The sequence below is a fragment of the Canis lupus genome, chromosome 14, assembly GCF_048164855.1.
Source record: "Canis lupus baileyi chromosome 14, mCanLup2.hap1, whole genome shotgun sequence".
NCBI classification, from domain to species: domain Eukaryota; kingdom Metazoa; phylum Chordata; class Mammalia; order Carnivora; family Canidae; genus Canis; species Canis lupus.
This window is the reverse complement of record NC_132851.1, coordinates 60,435,522-60,455,066: the sequence shown is the minus strand read 5'-3', so window position 1 is coordinate 60,455,066 and position 19,545 is coordinate 60,435,522. Positions and strand designations below refer to the sequence as shown.

The window sequence follows — 19,545 nt, the reverse complement described above, 5'->3', positions numbered from 1 at the left end:
TGCACTAAAAATCTACTTAAGATGCAAGTTTTAAAATTCCAGTGGAAAAAGAATATCTGGCTTCTTTTTTTTAAATCTGAAGTCAATCGTTGCAGATCAAAATCTTTTAAACTCTGACTTCAGTGTTAACATCAATGAAGAAAGCATGTAAATCCATATCTAACTTAAAGAATCGCTGAGAGGAGTTGAAATCAAACATTATGCAATATTAACGCTAATCAACAATTATGAAGTACTTGAATAAACACTTTGCTAGGTACTGTAGGGAAATTTAAGAGAAAAAGAATATTGTCCCTCTCAGCAAAAAGCCTATAAAATAAATAAATACATATACGAGGATATATATTTAAGCTTACACTGATTTAGTGTATATGAAAAACACAAGCAGTATGACTATTACACAAATATATTTTAAGCTTATCTAGTATAAACAGTGTAATGTGGATTGGACCTAATGCTGTCATCAGCTTGTAAAATGAATGATCGCAAGTATGCTACTAATAGACATTGCCACTCCCAGATTTAGGATGGAAAGAATGCTTCAATTATTAATACCCATGAACACAACGTTTAATTTTCCAGTCACTCCTGAATTCCATGAAAAATTACATCTACTACTTTCCAAGGTACTAACAACCAGTATTTATGGAGTGCATTCTTTAGTTAGATAGCCACGTTTTTTCCACCAATTCTAAACTCTCCTAAGGCAAGTTCCTTAACTTAATACCACTGACTTCAATGGGAAAAATTTTTATGCATTCCCAAATCTCGGAATTTCTGTTTACTTGCACTTAATTGATATCACATTCCCTTAAAATAGAGATGATAGGGGCACCTGTGTGGTTCAGTCAGTTAAGTGGCTGCCTCCTGACCAGGTCATGATCTCAGGGTCCTGGGATGGAGCCCTGAGTCAGGCTCCCTACTCAGCGGGGAGTCTGCTCCTCCCTCTGCCTCTTCCCTTAACACACCTCCCCAACTCGTGCTCTTTTTCTCTCTCAAGTAAATAAATAAAATCTAAAAAAAAAAAAAAAATAGAGATGATAACCTCAATATTTAAAATTGGCTAACATAGTCAACTTTCCTTTATTACTTATTTTATAGTATGATTACTCACATGATCTTGTTATTTCATAGTTTAATGACCAAAACAGAACATACATATAATACCTAATGTTTATGCAATTTAAATTTTAATGCATACAAAAAAGAACAAGTAAAACAATGCAAATGATATCTCACCAAACAAGTTGACCTCACAGCATGATGCACTTGACACTGTCATAAACTATCACACCAAGAGCTAAGAAAAAAATGTAACACTAGACTAGATGCACCAACTACAGGACTGCAAGGATGACTACATGGAGGCTCTCCTAAAAGTTCTGGAAGGAAAAACTGAAGTCATTCCTTGTAAAAGTGAAAAAATGCCTCATAAGCTAAGTAGAGTTTTAACTGAAACGCCTTATAAAGTAGAATGCTCATAATTTTAATGAGTATATAGAAAAATAATAATCATTTCCTACTCAAAGATGCCTTGTATATATACTGGTACACTTAGCTATCTATTGAATAAGTATGAGAAATATTTTAAATACTTATAGTAAATCATAATTTGTTAAAGTAAAAACTCAAATTATGTGGAAGTAATAGAAAGAATAAGAACATAGAACTTTATATACAAGGATGACGATCCTAACCCATTATTAAGAGTTTTACAAGAGGAAGAATGAAGCTCTGTCCTACCACTCGTTTGGGAGCAGCTGGCGAACACTGAGATATGGATGACGATGTTAGTAGAACACATTCTTTCACGTGGCTTGATCCTGAGATAATGCATGGCTTCACTTCTACTATGCTTTTAAGGAACCAATCATTCTTTAATGATTCTTTAATCCTAGAGGACATTTTCTAAAAGCATAGGATTGCCCAGAGTGTCCTTTCTTAACAAAGAATCAATCTTAAGCTCTATAAACCTGTTTTATCAGCAAATAGTTTCTTAGAATATTCTTAGTGTAAGACCTTGACCATTCAAAATTCCTTGGAAGTAACTCTTCTAAATAGGCAAATTTTCCAAATACTTTATTTTTAAATTTTTATTTAGTCAAGAGATAGAGAAAGAGTGAGCATGAGCAGGACAACAGGAAGAGGGAGAGAGAGAAGCAGACTCCCTGTTGAGCAGAGTCCAACGTGGTGCTCCATCCAGGACTCCAGGATCATGACCTGAGCCAACGGAAGACGCTTAACTCATTGAGCCACCCAGATGCCCCCCACCTTTTTTAAGGTTTTATTTATTTATTTATTTATTTATTTATTTATTTATTTATATCTTACTTTTTTGACAAATAGCAAAAGTCTCTTTAAAAATTTTTTTTTTCAAAAACCTTTCTCAAATTCAACACCTACTTTTCTGACATCGCTATGGACATTCATTAATATATAATGGATATTGTAGTTCCCTTAGGGAAATGTAGGGTTATTGGTGCCCTCAATAAATGATCCTAATATTTAGGGTTTTCAGCTCTTATGTTTGTTCTTTTTATTTCTTTCTCATACTTCAATGTCAAGCAGAATTCTTGCTATCACTTCTGTTTTCTGTGTTCTTTCTTCTACGTTCTCCAAATTTCTTTTAAATATTTCATAGTAATTTATACATAAAAATTGGAAAAAGTAAATAGCCTTTGAATGAGGGTGTCTAGGACCTCATTACTTAATTAAATAAGCTCTAGGGAGTTAACTTTTTATATAACTTTTGACTCCTCAGACACCATTGTTTCCTGATTCTTGTTGTTGTTGTTGTTGTTTGTTCCTGATTCTTGACTTTATTCCAGAGAAAATGTTGCCAAGTCTCCTAAAAGATATGGAGCATTATTCCTGTTGGTATTTCAAAATGTCTTCCAATAAAGCTGGATATTTATTTAAAATAATATTTAAGGATTTTAAAAATGCAGCCTCAAGCTTTGAGTTTGACATGCACATTATTAGATAATACAACTATGTATTAGACATGCCTGGAACACAGACATTACTGTCCTAACTGATATCCAACATTATCCATCTGAAGTTGGATAGATCTGTGTGATTAATTTTATGTGGCAACTTGACTGAACCACAGGATGGTTAGATAGCTGGTTAGATATTACTTCTGGGTATATCTGTGAGGATGTTTCCAGAAGATATTAACATTTGAATTAATGGACCGAGTAAACCTGATTGCCTTCCCCATTGTGTGTGGGGGCATAATCCAACCCATTAAAGGCCTAAATAGGATAAAAAGATACAGAAAGGGTAAATTCTCTCTTTCTGCCTGATTGTTGAGCTAGAACATTGGTTTTCTCCTCCCCTGGTACAGGAATTCACACCATTGGCAATCCGTTTCTCAGGGCTTTGGATTTGAACTGGAGTTATACCACTGGCTTTTTGGGTCTTCAGCTTACAGATGGCAGATCAGAGGACTTCTCAGCCTTCATAATTGCTTCTGAGCCAATTCCTCATAAAACATAAATGAATGAATGAATAAATAAATAAACAAATACTTCTGTTTCTCTAGAGAACTCTAATATAAGCAAGAGTACACAGCCAGTCACCATCAAGCCCAAACAATCTCAAATTTGCTATGGGCTTTTAGACAGCCTACTTGCCTCACATACTCCTAAGAGTACTTACTGTACTCTTACTATAGGTATTAACTGTACATATAGGTAGACTAATGCCCCTTTCACCCTCAAGTTTGTTCTAGCTTTTTATCATTTCCTAAGAACCTAAGCCTTTGGGGCCATTACACTTCTTATGCCCAGCCTGAATGAGTTATAAGAGTGGTGAGTTTTAAGTTAAAGAGTTTACACTTTGGTAGGGTCTGTTAAAATCCATTAAATTACAAAAAATACAAGGCCAAAATTTTGCTTTCTAAAATTTTATTTGATAATATTGTATAAAATGAGCTAGAGGGGAGAGTTTTTAAGCAGAGAGATTGGTTAAAAAAGAAAATGGTGCAAATGTGAAGAATTGAAAATAATACTAGATGGGACACCTGGGTGGCTCAGTGGTTGAGCATCTGCCTTGGGCTCAGGTTGTGATCCCAGGGTCCGGGGATCGAGTCCCACATCGGGCTCCCTGCATAGAGCCTGCTTCTCCCTCTGCCTAGGTCTCTGCCTCTCTCTGTGTGTCTCTCATGAATAAATAAATAAAATCTTAAAAAAAAAAAGAAAATAATACTAGAAATAGTGACATATATCAGAGAGATTATATTTATAGAATTGACAGAACTTAAATGGTGTGAGGCATAACAGTGAGAGGAATTGTATACAATATTCAAGTTTTAAGTCTGAGGAATTAGTGGCATGATAACTTCATATAAAATAGCGGACAAGAGAGACATAGTAGAATATAGATGATTAGCTTACATTTTGAGTATTAGAATATACATCTCCAGATAAAATTACTGTTAAGAGGATGGAAAGACAAGCTACAGACTGGAAAAAAAATTTTTACACCACTTACAAAGGACTAGAATCTAAAATATAGAGATAGCTCTCAAAACCAGTTAAAAAAAAATCAATTTAGAAAACAGGCATGGGACACCTGGGTGGCTCAGTGGTTTAGCCCCTGCCTTCAGCCCAGGGCATGATCCTGGAGTCCAAGGATCGAGTCCCACACTGGGCTCCTGCATGGAGCCTGCTTCTCCCTCTCCCGATGTCTCTGCCTCTCTCTGTGTGTGTCTCTCATTAATAAATAAATAAAATCTTTAAACAAAAACAGGCAAAATATGTGAAAAGATACTTAACCAAAAAGAGTATACAGATAGCAAATAAGCACTTGAATAGGTGTTCAATATCATTAGCAATTAGAGAAATACAACTTAAAACTACAATAAGATATTGCTACATTTACAGGAAAGGCTTAAAAAATTTTAAATGATGGCAAAACCAAATGCTGGCTAAGATATGGAGGAATTGAATCATCCATACTACACTTCTGGGGATTTAAAATGGTACATCCATTCTGGAAAACAGTTTGGTTGGGTTTTTTTTTTGGGGGGGGGGTATTTTTTTTATTAAAAACGCAAAAGCCATAAAACCCATTAATTCCACTCCTAGGCATTACCCCAGACAAATGATGGTTGTGTTCATACAAAAATGTATACATGATCTTTACAGCAGCTTTATTCCTAATAGCCAAAAACTTAAAACAATCCAGATATCCTCCAAGAAGTTAAGGGTTAAACAAACTTGAGCACATCATATCATGGAATACTACTCAGTAATAAAAGAACTTGGATGAATCTCTAGAAAATTACACTGAGTGAAAGAAGCCAATCCAGAAAATTACATACTGTATGATTCTATTTACATGAATATATAACATTCTTGAAATGACAAAATTATAGAAAGGGAGAACAGATTAGTGGGTACCAAGGATTAAGGTGGGAGTAGGATTGGAAATAAGATGTGACTATTAAAGAGCAACATGACAAATTTTTTTTTTTTTAAGATTTTATTTATTCATTCATTCATGGGAGACACAGAGAGAGAGAGAGAGGCAGAGACACAGCCAGAGGGAGAAGCAGGCTCCATGTAGGGAGCCTGATGTGGGACTCAATCCCAGGTCTCCAGGATCAGGCCCTGGGCTGAAGGCGGCGCTAAACCGCTGAGCCACCCGGGCTGCCCAACACGACAAAGTCTTGTGGTGATGGAAATGTTTTGTATTTGACAGCATCAATGTCAATATCCTGGTTTTGATATTGTACAATCAATAGTTTTGAAGATGTCTTTACATCTCTAAGAGATATTATTACCTTTGGGGGAAATTTGGAAAAGGGTACACAAATATTATTTATTACAAGTGCATCTGAGTCTGCTATTATAATAAAATGCTGGATTTTTAAAAATTATACTTACATACACATTTCTTGGGATTAGATATTAGACATCCTGATAAGTTTGACTCTTTATCTCTTATGTTCCTAGATTTCTGGGTTACTGTTGTAACAAATATTATTTAAATGGGTCATAGCATGAGTTATTTTTTTTTTTTAAGATTCTATTATTTATTCATGAGAGACACACAGAGAGAGAAGCAGAGACATAGGTAGAAGGAGAAGCAGGCTCCTCTCAGGGAGCCCGATGCAGGACTCAATCCCAGGACCCGGGGATCACCACCTGAGCCTAAGGCAGGTGCTCAACCACTGAGCCACTCAGGCGCCCAGCATGAGTTTTTTAAATGTCTTTGAGAAGCTTGGCAATATTTTTAAGACTAAAAGTCTAGCACTATGGAGTTACTCCTACCATAATATAATAATGATATTTTATCTTCCATTCCAGCAGCCTAAAATCTTTTCTACTGAAGTATAATTGATATGTGACATCACATTCATTTCAGGTGTACAACATAACGATTCAATATTTGTATATATTGCCAACAATCACTCTAGTTAACAACTGTCACCATAAATATTTATTTAAAACATTTTCTTAAAAAAATAAATAAAAAATAAAACATTTTCTTGTCATGAGAACTTTTAAGTTCTGTTCTCTTAGGAAGTTTCAAAAATGCAATATGGTATTAATGATAGTCACCATGCTGTACATTACATCCCCATGTACATGCACATGGCTTATGTATTTTATAAGTGGAAAATAACCCCCTTTAGACTCACTTCTCCCATTTTGCCCAACTCCCCCACCCCACATTGATTGATTTGCAGATATTGAACAAACCTTGCACCCCTAGAATAAATCCCACTTAATCATGATGTATGATTCTTTTAATCCATTGTTGAATGCAGTTTGCTAATATTTTATGAGGATTTTTGCATCCTTGTTCATCAGAGACATTGACATATATATATATTTTTTTTTTTCTTATGACATCCTTCTCTGTTTGGTGTCAGGTTAATACTGGCTTCATGAGTTTGGGGTGTTCCCTCATCTTCTACCTTTTGGAAAAGTCTGAAAAGAATTGGTATTAATTCTCCTATAAATGTTTGATAGAATTCACCAGTGAAGCCATCTGTTCCTACACTTTTTTTGTTGGGAGCTTTTTGTTTACTGACTGAATCTCTTTAGCAGTAATTAGTCTGTTCAGATTTTGTAATTCTTCATGATTCAGTCTTGGTAGGTTGTATGTTTCTAGAGATTTATCTATTTCTTCTAAATTGTTAAATTGTTGGCAATATAATTGCTCATAGTAGCTTAGGATTCTCTGTACTTCTGGGTATCAGTTATAACATCTCTTTCTCTTCTGATTTTATTTATTTGAAATATCCCTCTTATTTCTTAGTGAGTCTAACTAAAGCTTTGCCATTTTTGTTTCTCTTTTCAAAGAACCAGCTCTTAGCTTCACTGATCTTTTCTATGATTTATCTCTATTTTACTTATTTCTTCTCTGACACTTGTTATTTCTTTCCTCATGGTAACTTTGTTCTTCTTCTAGTTCCTTGAGATGCAAAGTTAGGTTGAGATTTTTTCTTGATGTTAAACTCTTTTGACATTCACAAACAATATAAGATTGTAAAGGTACTAAAATCATCAGGCAAAACCACTTTGATTCTTCTTTTACTTTACTGATGAATTATGTATGACTCTTGCCTGCTTCTCTTATTGCAGTACACATTAAATAGCTGAAAATACCATATACTAGATGCCAGTTTTAATGTTTTTTTCCCCTTAAAGTGATTTTTGTTACTGATAAGTTGTGCATCCAAGAGCTTTTATTAAAGCTCATCTATGGAAAAAGTCAATAAGGGACCAAAAAAAAAAGTCATTCAAAATATGAATAGCTCTCTTTAAAAAAAAGAAATGTCTTTACTCAGTCTGTCGACTCGAGTCAGGAAGAAATTTAAACTTAGAGATTTCAGAATTTTTTCCTAACCAGTTTTTCCATTCTTTGTACCTTCTACATTCTTTGTCTCTTATGTAAAATGTCTGAAGAAACACACAGGAGTCCTACGTGTTCTGAGTAAGAAAAGAATAGTTGTGGTTTGTGTTCAATGACAGGTTACTTGTGCAACTTCAAAAACCATGTAATTTTCATGGCTTTACTCATAAGTATTGCATAAAATAAGTCTACAAGTTCTCTTAAGGTTATCATTGGGTCCATTAACCAATGCCTGAGTATTTTTATTTTTCTGTTTTTTTAAAAATGCACAGTTCCCAGAAGAATTATTTTACTGTAGAAAAAATACATTTTAAACAAGCAACTTAGGTAAATTCCAGAGAAAAACTTTTAATTTGTTCAGGATGAACAAAATTATTACAAGGTGATGGTTATTTTGCATCAAAAACTATGTGCAAACTGACAGAGAACATGAAACTAAGAAATTGTCTGAGAAGGGGCGCCTGGATGGCTCTGTTCAGGTCAAGCCCCACCTGCTCCCTGCTTAGTAGGGGATCTGCTTCTCCCTCTTCCACTCCTCTCCTTGTGCTCTCTCGCGCTCTCTCTCTCTCAGGCAAATGGCTAAAAAAAATCTTCTTAAAAAAATTATCTGAGAAGACAGAGCTAAGAAGTAGCTTCGTATATTTCTTAAGGAAAGCAATGGATACGAACTGAAAGAAATCCGTCCCCAAAGTATTCTCCGCTGGGTGTTACCCCAGAGCCAAGCCATGGAAATGCTGACCTTCACAAGATGCCTAGATCCCAGAGAGGATCAAACTAGAAACTTTTCAAAGTGAAAGTGCTAATCGTACATATTAACCTTCTATCCAATATTTGTCCTCAAAAGGGCCCCTTAGAAACACAAGCATGTCATTTCCAAAGCGTAAGACAGATGCCATTACTCACATTGCCCACTGCTCCCTGTACCAACTACCCGAATGCATTCTTCAGTACATGTTTGTCCTCTCTCCATTTTAGGAGCCTTTTGTACTGCTTAAAGGCTAAAGATCAATGATGGCTAAATATAGAATAATATCCAAATAAATTTGCATTCTTCACATTTCTTGAAATCTGCATAAAAATTTTAAAGAATTGGTGACACTGTAGAGCAATGGTGGTGGTGGCAGCCGCGCAGAGCCCGGCCGCCGAGGCCCCCAAAGTGCTGCTTCTGTGGGGCGAGCCCGCCGCCCCCCAACCCCCGCCCCACCTGAGCCCCAGGAGGAGGAAAGAGAGTAGCAGCCCAGCCTGCCAGAGACCGAAAGAAAGCTCGAATGAGGGAGCTGGAACAGCAAGTGGTAGATTTGGAAGAAGAGAACCAAAAACTTTTGCTAGAAAATCAGCTTTCACAAGAGAAAACTCATGGCCTTGTAGTTGAGAGCCAGGAGTCAGGACAGTGGTTGGGGATGGAGACCCAGGCCCAGGGGAACGGAGTGAGGCCGCAGCAGGTGCAGGCCCAGTTGTCACCCCTCCAGAGCATCCCCCCATGGATCCTGACAGCGTTGACTCTTCAGACTCAGTCTGATACCCTGTTGGGCATTCTGTTCAACTTGCATCCAGCCGTGTCCTTCAGACATCCTTCCCCAGAGTCTACAGCCTGGAGCAGCTTCCAGGGGTCCACCCAGAAGGACCCAGTTCCTTACCGGCCTCCCCTTCTCCATCACTGGGGACCTCATCAGCCGAGATGGAAGCCATTAATGAACTTATTCCTTTTGACCACGAATATACCAAGCCGCTAGTCTTAGAGATACCCTCTGAGTCGGAGACCCAAGCTAATGTGGTAGTGAAAATTGAGGAAGCACCTTTCAGCCCCTCAGAGAAAGATCTCCCTGAATTCACTGTCTCAGTGAAGGAAGAACTTGTAGATGACTCCATTCCAGAGCTGGGCACCTCAGATCTACTTTCATCCAGCCACTGCCTGAAGCCATCTTCTCTACTGGATGCTTATAGTGACTGTGGATATGAGGGGTCCCTTTCTCCCTTCAACGACATGTGCTCACTGCTTGGTGTAGACCATTCTTGGGAGGACCCTTTTGCCAATGAACTCTTTCCCCAGCTGATTAGTGTCTAAGGAATGATCAGTGCTGTTACCCTTTCCCTTGACCATTTTACTGCCTGAAGATAGCAGAGAAGCCTGTGCTTCGTTTAAAAAAGCCAAAGTAGAGGGTATACAGTCCTAAGGGATTCTTTCAAAGTATTTGTCTGTTCAAATCTTATAGGTCACCTCAAGTATTGTCTTTTGTCATCTAGCAGTGCTAGGTACTCAGATATATTACTATAATCCAGAATTACAGCTTTTGAGGTGGTACCTGTATCTTAAGGGCAGTAGTCTGACCTAAAATTCTTATGTAAGCATCATTGGACAAGTGTCTTAGACATGAAATTTGAGTGGGCCTTTAATATTTCTTTTCCCTCGTCTTGGCATCCCAAGCTGGCCTCCAATTTTAGGTCCTTTAGTTTGCTTCTGCAAGCAGAGAACACCTATCTAAGGGGGCTCCTTTCCCTCATGTACAGTTCAAGTAAAGATCAAGAATCTTTTGTATGACTATGAAAATTTACTATGTAAATACTTGATGGAATCTTTCCCTGCTAGTGTAAGAGAGGAACAGTGCTCTGGTTACAGTGCTTTCTCCATTTATTTAAAACAACCTGTGCAATTAAAAAAGTGCAATGCAAAAAAAAAAAAAGATTAAAAAAAATTGGAGCACAGTTCTACCTTAAAAACTACCACCTGCAGGGATGCCTGGGTGGCTCAGCAGTGGGGCATCTGCCTTCAGCTCAGGTCGTGATTCCGGGATCCGGGATCAAGTCCTGTATCAGGCTCCTTGCGGGGAACCTGCTTCTCCCTCTGCCTGTGTCTCCAGGATCACACCCCGGGCTGCAGGCGGTGCTAAACCGCTGCTCCACCGGGGCTGCCCTAAAACATTTTATTAAAAGATGTATTTGTTATAGTTAATTAAGTCTTAAAATATTTTTTAAATTTCATCTTCAGGGACAAAATAGCATATTGAAGATACGTGCTGTAAAAAAAACTAATCTACATCACTCTGAGGAATGACAGATATGTTATGTCTAACCATAGACATAATTTTCAGTCTAATTAGAAACATAAAGAAACGCATTTGCTAAAGCTACAGATGCAGTCAGGTGATTAATCCAAACCTGTACTGTGTGAAGAATCAGTTTTTGTTCAACCACAATCCAAGTTCATGCTCTGTTCCTTTGTGTTTCAATTCAGACCAGTCATATTAATGTTCCTTTTTGGAGGGGATGGGGGTGGTGAAAACATTATAAATAAACTTCCGAGGTGGAAGATGATAATTCCTGTGTTACAAAACAATTTTATAACAGTAACCTTATTCAGAAAGTCTATGTACATTTATTTAGTTTTAAAATTTCCTCAAACCTAACACATGAAAATTTTTAAAGATCCCATAAAAAACTCCAAAAGTGTATCAGCTAATCTCCTCTATATTTTTAATGCTAGAACCCTAGGAAAACTATCTGAAAAGTAGGATTAATCAATTTATTTAACATTTGGACTCACATAAAGTAATAAATTCACCTAAGCAATAAATTCACTAAGTTAAAGCCCATGCTCTATGCAAAATTTATGTTATAAATGTATCTACTGCTACTGTAAAAATCTTCCTTATACTTCAGAATCATACAGCTTAGTTTTCATCATTCTTATGTTTCAGATATTTTTTAAGGAAGAAAAAAGTCGCTGGATATCAGACTTTTATGAGCATATCCAAATTTGCATTTCTTATTTTACAATCCCAGAAAGACACTAAATATTAAATAATTATAGATCCAAAAGCCCATTCAGAAAGCATCTAAGCATCTCTCCTAATCCAACGTTCAACAATGAGTGAATCATGCCTATTTTGCCCCCAGTAAATTTCATTGACTCCTTTCCAAAAGAATGTTTGTCATCAGCTATTCCTATTTCCCCTGCTGCCCCTCTATGCTGCATGATTTTTCTTGGTGCATCCAATTTTCTATGCACAAATATACCATAGCACTAATCATATAGGATTACATTAACTACTTAGTTGTACATCTCTTCCACTACACTCCAAGTTCACTGAGGACAGGGTCCACATCCATTGTTTTTTATTCCTGGCCCATAGGAGATCAATGCACAGTTCCTCAGCTGTTTTTTAAAACTGATTTGTCTTATTATCCTTTGATGGAATCTCCTCCTTGGCAGAGACAGTGCCATTGTTTTTTGTCACTTCCTTTATACGCTACATTGTAGACAGTATCTTAGGTTACAGACTTGACTCCTGATTCACAGGTAAATCCATAGGAGTTCTAGCCTTTGAGTGTGAGCCAAGGGATTTAAAGGAAGGAAACACAAAGAGCCACACAGCAGTGACTCAATCCGAAGGAGTGACAGCTTAAATTACTTCTCCATTTATCGTACTTGTCTGTCCTCCTCCTACCCAAGTGATAGTTATTCTATTAAGCTCTGGGATTATACAACTATTAAAAGCAAATTATAAGTCAAAAACATTTCTTCCCTTTAGCAAATCATACATCAATAAAGAAACCTCAAAGAAAGAAGGTTCTGTGAATATAGTAGGGTTTTCTAAATAATTAGTTCTCGTAAGGTGCAGGATTTGACATTTTTCCAGTTGATTTTCAGGAGTTTAATCATTTCCCAAACTCTTACTACGGTTTGGTATATTTTACTAACCACACAAAGTTCAATATCAAACTCTAAAGGTGTCCTGTCCAAATAAAATTAGCTGCTGGAAGGCAGCTCTGAAGGATTAGGTGGAAATGGGCCACCTTTTTGTTTAAGTGGATCTGGCTCATGTCTACTCAGTCTATCTGACAGTTTAATTGGTCCTACCTTTTTGTTCAAACAAGCTGACTTTCTGGTAAGATTCTTTTGTCTCCCTGATTTGTTGTGCAACCTAATGTAAAAGTGTGTAACTATAATTATCATATACAAATGGATACTCCCTCCTGGATTTATAGAAATACAAGAGCATAATAAAAATGAACTTACATTGGCATTTATAGTATTTAACTATCAAGCAGGTGGTAATTCATTTTTAAAGAGAAACTCTTAAATAGAAATGGCTAGTATATTTACATTTCTTTCCATCTGAAATTTGGGACATAATCCTGATTCACTCGTCCACCTTCCCACACACTTTCATCATGAATTAAATAGGTTTGCAGTTCTGCAAGGATTTGGGACCTAGAGCAAAACAATCTATTGTAAATCTTAGCCTAAAATACTCCCTAGATGTCTAGGAATGGGTAGACAATACTAAAGTCTGCCTTATTACTAGAGTAAAAAATTTTTTTATCCAAAGCAAATGGTAGATGAAATGACACGCTTAATTGAGTGTTTTGAATAATTGAAACCACACAAAGGATATTAATTTTAAAAGGATCAAATTGTAGCAAAATGCACTCAACACCAAAAAATGCACTAAATATAATAATGTGCATAGTCTCTCCTACTTATTAGCATTATCTGTTATGGTAAATGGTTATTTCAGTATCTTAACCTGGTTTCTCAAAAAGCAAAGCCTGACACAGAGACTTTCATGTAGTAGTTGATCTGAGAAAGAGTAGAGCAAAAAGAACAAAATAGAGAGGAAGAATTTTCAGCATCGGAAGCAACTCTAGCTCCATCCCATGGGATCTTCTGAGTACTATATTAGAACTGTATTCCTCTATTACTAAAGGGGTAGACATTTGTCTATTGACTCCCATCTTACACCAATTCCAACAGAGTTAACTCCCACATTTCCTATTGTCCATCTTGGAATGTCCAGTGGGTTCCTTCTGGCAGAAAATGAGAAATCTAAGGCACTAACTTGAAAAGGACACGTGTCAAATCACTCCTGAGTAAAGTGGATCCAAATATGTGTAGAATTTGTTACAACATTGTTATTGGGATAAGCTACTGGTGAAGACTATTTAAAGTGGTACATAGGGGATCCCTGGGTGGCTCAGCGGTTTAGCGCCTGCCTTTGGCCCAGGGCGCGATCCTGGAGTCCCTGGATCAAGTCCCACATTAGGCTCCCTGCATGGAGCCTGCTTCTCCCTCTGCCTGTGTCTCTGCCTCTTTCTCCCCCTATGTCTATCATGAATAAATAAAATCTTTAAAAAAAATAAAGTGGTGCATAAATGAGTCATCAGGTGATTTGAATTCAAGATACAGTGAAAGATCACAATTTTTCATATATTGTAGTACTTCCCAAGACCCAGACCTCTTTTTCAACTTATAATGCGGAACTTGAGAGTCTTTTTTATAAACAGAAGAATGAATACTAAAATTTTATTTCTCTCCATGAACTAGAAATTATATGATCAAAAATGAATAAAATGATTACATTTACAGAATAATGTGTTCCTCAAAAAGAAATAATTAGTATTAATATGTTCATAAATGTAAATATTTCCTTTTTCTTTTTTTTTTTGACTTTTAGATATTGCAATGCCGACAGCAGAAAATCTTCTCAATGCCTGTAAGTTCATTAACAAAGAGTAATTTTCCAGTGAAATTTAATTCCCTGGATGGCAAAAAAAAGACTTCTACTTGACAATCAATATGGTACCCATAAGGATATAGTGGGAAGTCTGCTTTTAGAAACTTGTGAAAATGTGATTGTGGTTGGTCTTAAATAGACTGATATCATTGATTAAATTGACTGATATAAATTGATTTTAAATGAGAAACACAGGATTACATGGCATAATGACAGATGGGATCTATGGACAAGTAGTGATAATGAAGAATTTAGGATCCAAAACCAGCTGCACATCAGTTTTGAGCCCCAGATCCAACACATCCTAACTGGATGGTTAACGTTAGTTTCCAAAACCTTCAGTTCCAAGCTGTTGCAATGACATAAGAAGATAGCACAAGTAAGGTACTTACAAAAGTATACAGTTCATAATAAGCACTCAGTAGATGTTGGTTGTATTTTTTTACTCTACCTATAAAAACTTTAGGCCTAGGAACTCACTACGGAATTCTGATCATGCAAGCCAACCTTAGTGAGCTGGGACTTACATGCAAGAAGCTTCCTTGCTGACCAAGACACTCTGCTTCCACTTTCTCTACAACCACTGTGGGAAATTTGATCCCCAGGGTTGCCAGAACCTGTAGCAGGCTGTCAGAGAAGCACTGCCCTTATCTGGGCATTGACACTAATGGCAACAAGAAAGAGATCAGCCAATTTATGCATCTGAACTAAGCAACCATTCAGATCAATATTCTGAATTTGACTTGGCCTATTTGAAATTTTTAATTGTACTTTAAATAAAAAGTGAGAGGGGAATGGTAGGCAAGAAAAATCAAACAGGATTGAAGAAAGACTGGAGTTTGGTACATGACAAAATATATTAAAGTACAGTAATGAGAGATGAGATGGAAGTTAGAAGGGTAGGGAGGGTGTAAGAGCTTGGTAGAGTCTTTGATGTTTCAGAAAATGTCAACCATCAAGTCTTCATGATATTCCTTAAATTCTTGAAGTTTACCGTATGACCTTTTCTGAAATAACAAAAGCTACAAGGTGCCATTAAGATTTCAGCAGAAGGTAACGACAAGGTAATACTGCAGAGGTGGCAGCTGGAAGCTTAACAGACACAACACTATGAGTAAAGGAGAACTCAGAATGGAAATTGAGACATGGATATAAATTAGATTACAATTCTGAACAAATGCACAAACAGGAAAGTAGAATCACCCAGGGGAGGTTCTCCTAGCCCACAGAGAAGCATCTTTGTTTTCCTATTTCTCTGAAGCAAGTTGAGTAAAAGCCAACTTCCTTTAGGAGTTGTCCAAACCGAAGGGAGGATAGGGAAGAACCATTATACCTTTGGGTTCTGAGTTATTTGTTTTATCCTCTGAATATTCCATGATAAGGGAGTGGAAAGAAAGAGGAAAAGAAAAGGGCGTCACAGTCAATGAGTCAAAGTGAGACTCTCTCATTCAAAAATAACAACCACCTAGGCTCTGCTTCAGCTAAGTGGTTTTTATAAAGAGGATGCCTTAATAATCAGAGGTTTAGATTGCATCAAAGAGAACAATCCAGTATCAGAAGCAATATACAAATTTAAGGACTTCAGAGGGCTAGCAAAGACCTTTTTAAAAGTCTACATGTCCCTCCCCTGTCCTCCTGATGCCTTTCCACCTTCCAGAAAGAGTATCTCAACCATATCTTGTAGTATCCCTATGAAACAATTGACCATCTACCCTCTCCAATTAATTTAAATGTTCTCATTCTTGATACAAATACCTTTCTCTAAGTCAGAGTTTCATAACCTTAACACTATTAGCATTTTGGGTCAGATACTTCTTTGTTTTAGGAACAGTTCTATGCATTATAGGATTTTTAGCAGCATCCCTGGCCTCTACCTACCAGTAGTGCACTCCCACACATAAATTATGACAACTAAAAATATTTCCAGATATTGCTAAATTTCTGTTGGGATTAGGGGTGGAGTGCAAAATTGTCCCTGATTGAGAACCACTGCTTTCATCTATGCCCACTGCATTGATTATGGCAAGTGTTTCTCATTCTCTATATATTATGGAACACACCCATTACAGAAAGGGGTCTTGAAGTCAAATATCATTTTTACTTCAAAATATCTTGTGGGTTATATGACATAGACTTCATTTCTACAAATATTTATTGAGCTCCTTATAGGTGATAAGTTCTCTGTGATAGGTCCTAGAAATATATATATTTTAAAAGATATGGTTCCTGTCCCCTAAAAAGGTTGATTAATGAGGCTGACAATCTCTAGTAAAAGATACCACAAATCTTTAACGAGCTCAGTGCTTTTGTTAGAGTAAGATGACATAGTCAAGAGAATCAGAAAGAGACAAAATAAAAGTTGTACTATTACTACAGATTTGCTTTAAAGATTTAAAGAATCCAGTTTCTCTGGATCTAAATTGACACTAGAGGGGCACATGGGTGGCTCAGTGGTTGAGTGTCTGCCTTTGACTCAGGTCATGATCCGGGGGTCCGGGGATCAAGTTCCACAACGGGCTCCCCGCAGGGAGCCTGCTTCTCCCTCTGCCTATGTCTCTGCCTCTCTTTCAGTATGTCTCATGAATAAATAAATTAAATCTTTTTTAAAAAATAAATTGACACTAGAGCACAGTCCTGATGCAGAAAAGTATTTTACTTTGGGAGAAGTTTGGCTCCCTTCATGTGTTATTCCTTTTAGCCAGATATTGTGGATTGAACTTGAATGCAAACACGTTTCTGTTTACTGTCTCTTGTCAACATCTCATTGACATTCACCCTCTCTTATGAATGTTTCAGAGCAATCACTGCTTTAAACAACTGCTCACAAAATTAAAAGCACACATTTCTATATACAACTTAGTAACTGGTTAGCAATTCTTCTCTTCCAAATTCAAACATTTCATTTCACTTGGTTCTTATAACAGATCATAGCAAGGCCATACAGATACACAGAGAGTATATGTAACTGATGAGGGTGGAGGAGGAAGATGTCAATCTAATTTGAATGAATTCTCAGGAAATCTCATGTCCTCAGTTAGACTGTGGGCTTTTCCTCAGTCAATCTTATTATGAGAGTTTGTTTACTATAGCAATGCATGCATAGGCAATATCAATATCATTATATGCTAATGAATTCTATTTTGAGCAGGTTGTGGACAACGGACAATAACTCCTTCTGGCAACAAGATAGCAGGGGGTATGGATGCCCAGGAAGGGGAATGGCCTTGGCAAGCTAGCCTTCAACAGAACAGTGTCCATCGATGTGGAGCCACTCTGATTAGTAACAGCTGGCTTGTCACTGCTGCTCATTGTTTTATAAAGTAAGCTTTGGACTACATAAAGCCTCAAAGCTACTCATGCACCAAAAGTCTGAAACATATCTTTCAAGAATATGGACATACATCTGAAACTAATGGTGTACTATATGTTGTCTATTGAGTTTAAATAAATGTTTTAAATTCAAAACAAAACAAAAAGAATATGGCCATACAACTATGCCTCCAACTGTTCAGTATTGTGGAGTATACTCTCAAAATCACTCAATGAATCAGTTTTAAAAAGAAGATATATTTAGGCTAGAAGAGGGTCTGTCAACAGTGGCACTATTATATGTGGTCCAAATGATTCTTTGTTTTGGGATGGCTATCCAGGCATTATAGGATATTTAGGAACATCCCTGGCCCCTATCCACCAAATGCCAGTAGCATCCCCCCAGGATTGACAACCAAAAATGTCTCCAGTTATTGCCAAATGTCTCCTGGAGGACAAAACAGCCCTCAGCTGAGAATCACTAAGCTAGACTTAATTCAATTTTATAAAGAAACAATAAATCCTAAACTGAACACTGGCCTTCTATTTCTTTCTCATCATTATTTTATCTGGTCTTATTTATTTAATCACAGATATATGAATTCATCTTGCATCACCCCATATATATTATAGCCCTACTTGAAATTATTAATTCTTTAAAGGAGTGCACCAAATGTTTGGTTTATTTTTACCCTTTTGTTTGATGTTTCCTTTTTTAAATTTCTATTGGCTTTATGTAGCACTTACTGGTTTTATTTTTAAATAAAAATCCCCTTTAAACTTAAGACTTTGAAATGTTCTAACAGCACTATTTTTCAGGGCTTAATACAAAAATCCTTCATTAACAAATTGTAGTAAAAATCAGAAGCATCTTCCTCTTTATAGCTTTTAATGGTAATAGAGAATTTAGGCTACTTCCATAAGTTTACTCTGTCCCATAATCTTGCCCACTTTTTATTTAATCTTACTTTCTTGTCTTATCATATTTATCTTTCTAAATACTCTTGAGCCTTTCTAGTCAGATAAAATTAGTTCCCATGGCTTGTTTTTTAAAATATAGCTTATTGAAAAAATAAAAATATAGCTTATTGAATTATTCAGTCTATTTGTGTTGTTTTTTTTTCTTTTACATACAGCTTTACTTTTGTATGTTAAATGCACTATGGGTATTCAATACATACCTAATTGCTTTAAAACATATATTAATTCCTACAACTCTGAAATATAGGACTTTTAATAAATAAATCTATTTTCCTTAGGGCCAGTGATCCCAAAGAATGGAGTGTTAGTTTTGGACTTCTTTTAAGTGACCCACAAACACAGCGAAGTATCAAGGATATTATAATTCATGAAAACTACCATTATCCCGCACATGATAATGACATTGCTGTTGTACATCTGTCCTCGCCAGTATTATATACAAGCAACATCCGAAGAGCATGTCTTCCAGAAGCTACTTATACATTCCCACCCAATTCAGATGTGGTGGTCACTGGATGGGGAACATTAAAGTCTGATGGTGAGTTCCTAACCTTCCTTCATTACATTGTTTGAATTTGAATTTTAGGAGTTAAAAAAAAACTTTCCAAATCACAACTAAACCTGAGAGATACTCTCTCTGGATCATTTCAAAGAAGATAATGTGCAATGGATGGAAAAATATCCTCAACTACATTCATACAGAAACTACAATTTCATAGAGCTTTTGCCATAATTTCCCTTAACAATGGCAGTTTTTATAGAAATGCATTATTTGAAGCAGTAATTCATTTTCCTCTGTTTTATTCATTCATTCATTCAATAAACATTTATCTTGATTACCACCTTTATTCCAAACACCAGTATGCAT

The 19,545-nt window shown here is 36.5% G+C and overlaps 1 protein-coding gene and 1 pseudogene across 1 annotated transcript in view; both read left to right on the top strand.

Annotated features, from left to right (window-relative positions):
- The window catches only part of LOC140604154 (transmembrane protease serine 11C-like), a 48,823-nt gene that overhangs the window by 23,413 nt on the left and 5,865 nt on the right, over positions 1 to 19,545 (top strand). Inside the window, exons 6-8 of the mRNA XM_072775240.1 lie at positions 14,328 to 14,366; positions 17,536 to 17,707; positions 18,956 to 19,215. Of these exons, the coding sequence (XP_072631341.1) occupies positions 14,328 to 14,366; positions 17,536 to 17,707; positions 18,956 to 19,215 (471 nt within the window). The remainder of the gene's footprint in view (positions 1 to 14,327; positions 14,367 to 17,535; positions 17,708 to 18,955; positions 19,216 to 19,545) is intronic.
- On the top strand, positions 8,981 to 13,967 carry LOC140603507 (uncharacterized; annotated as a pseudogene).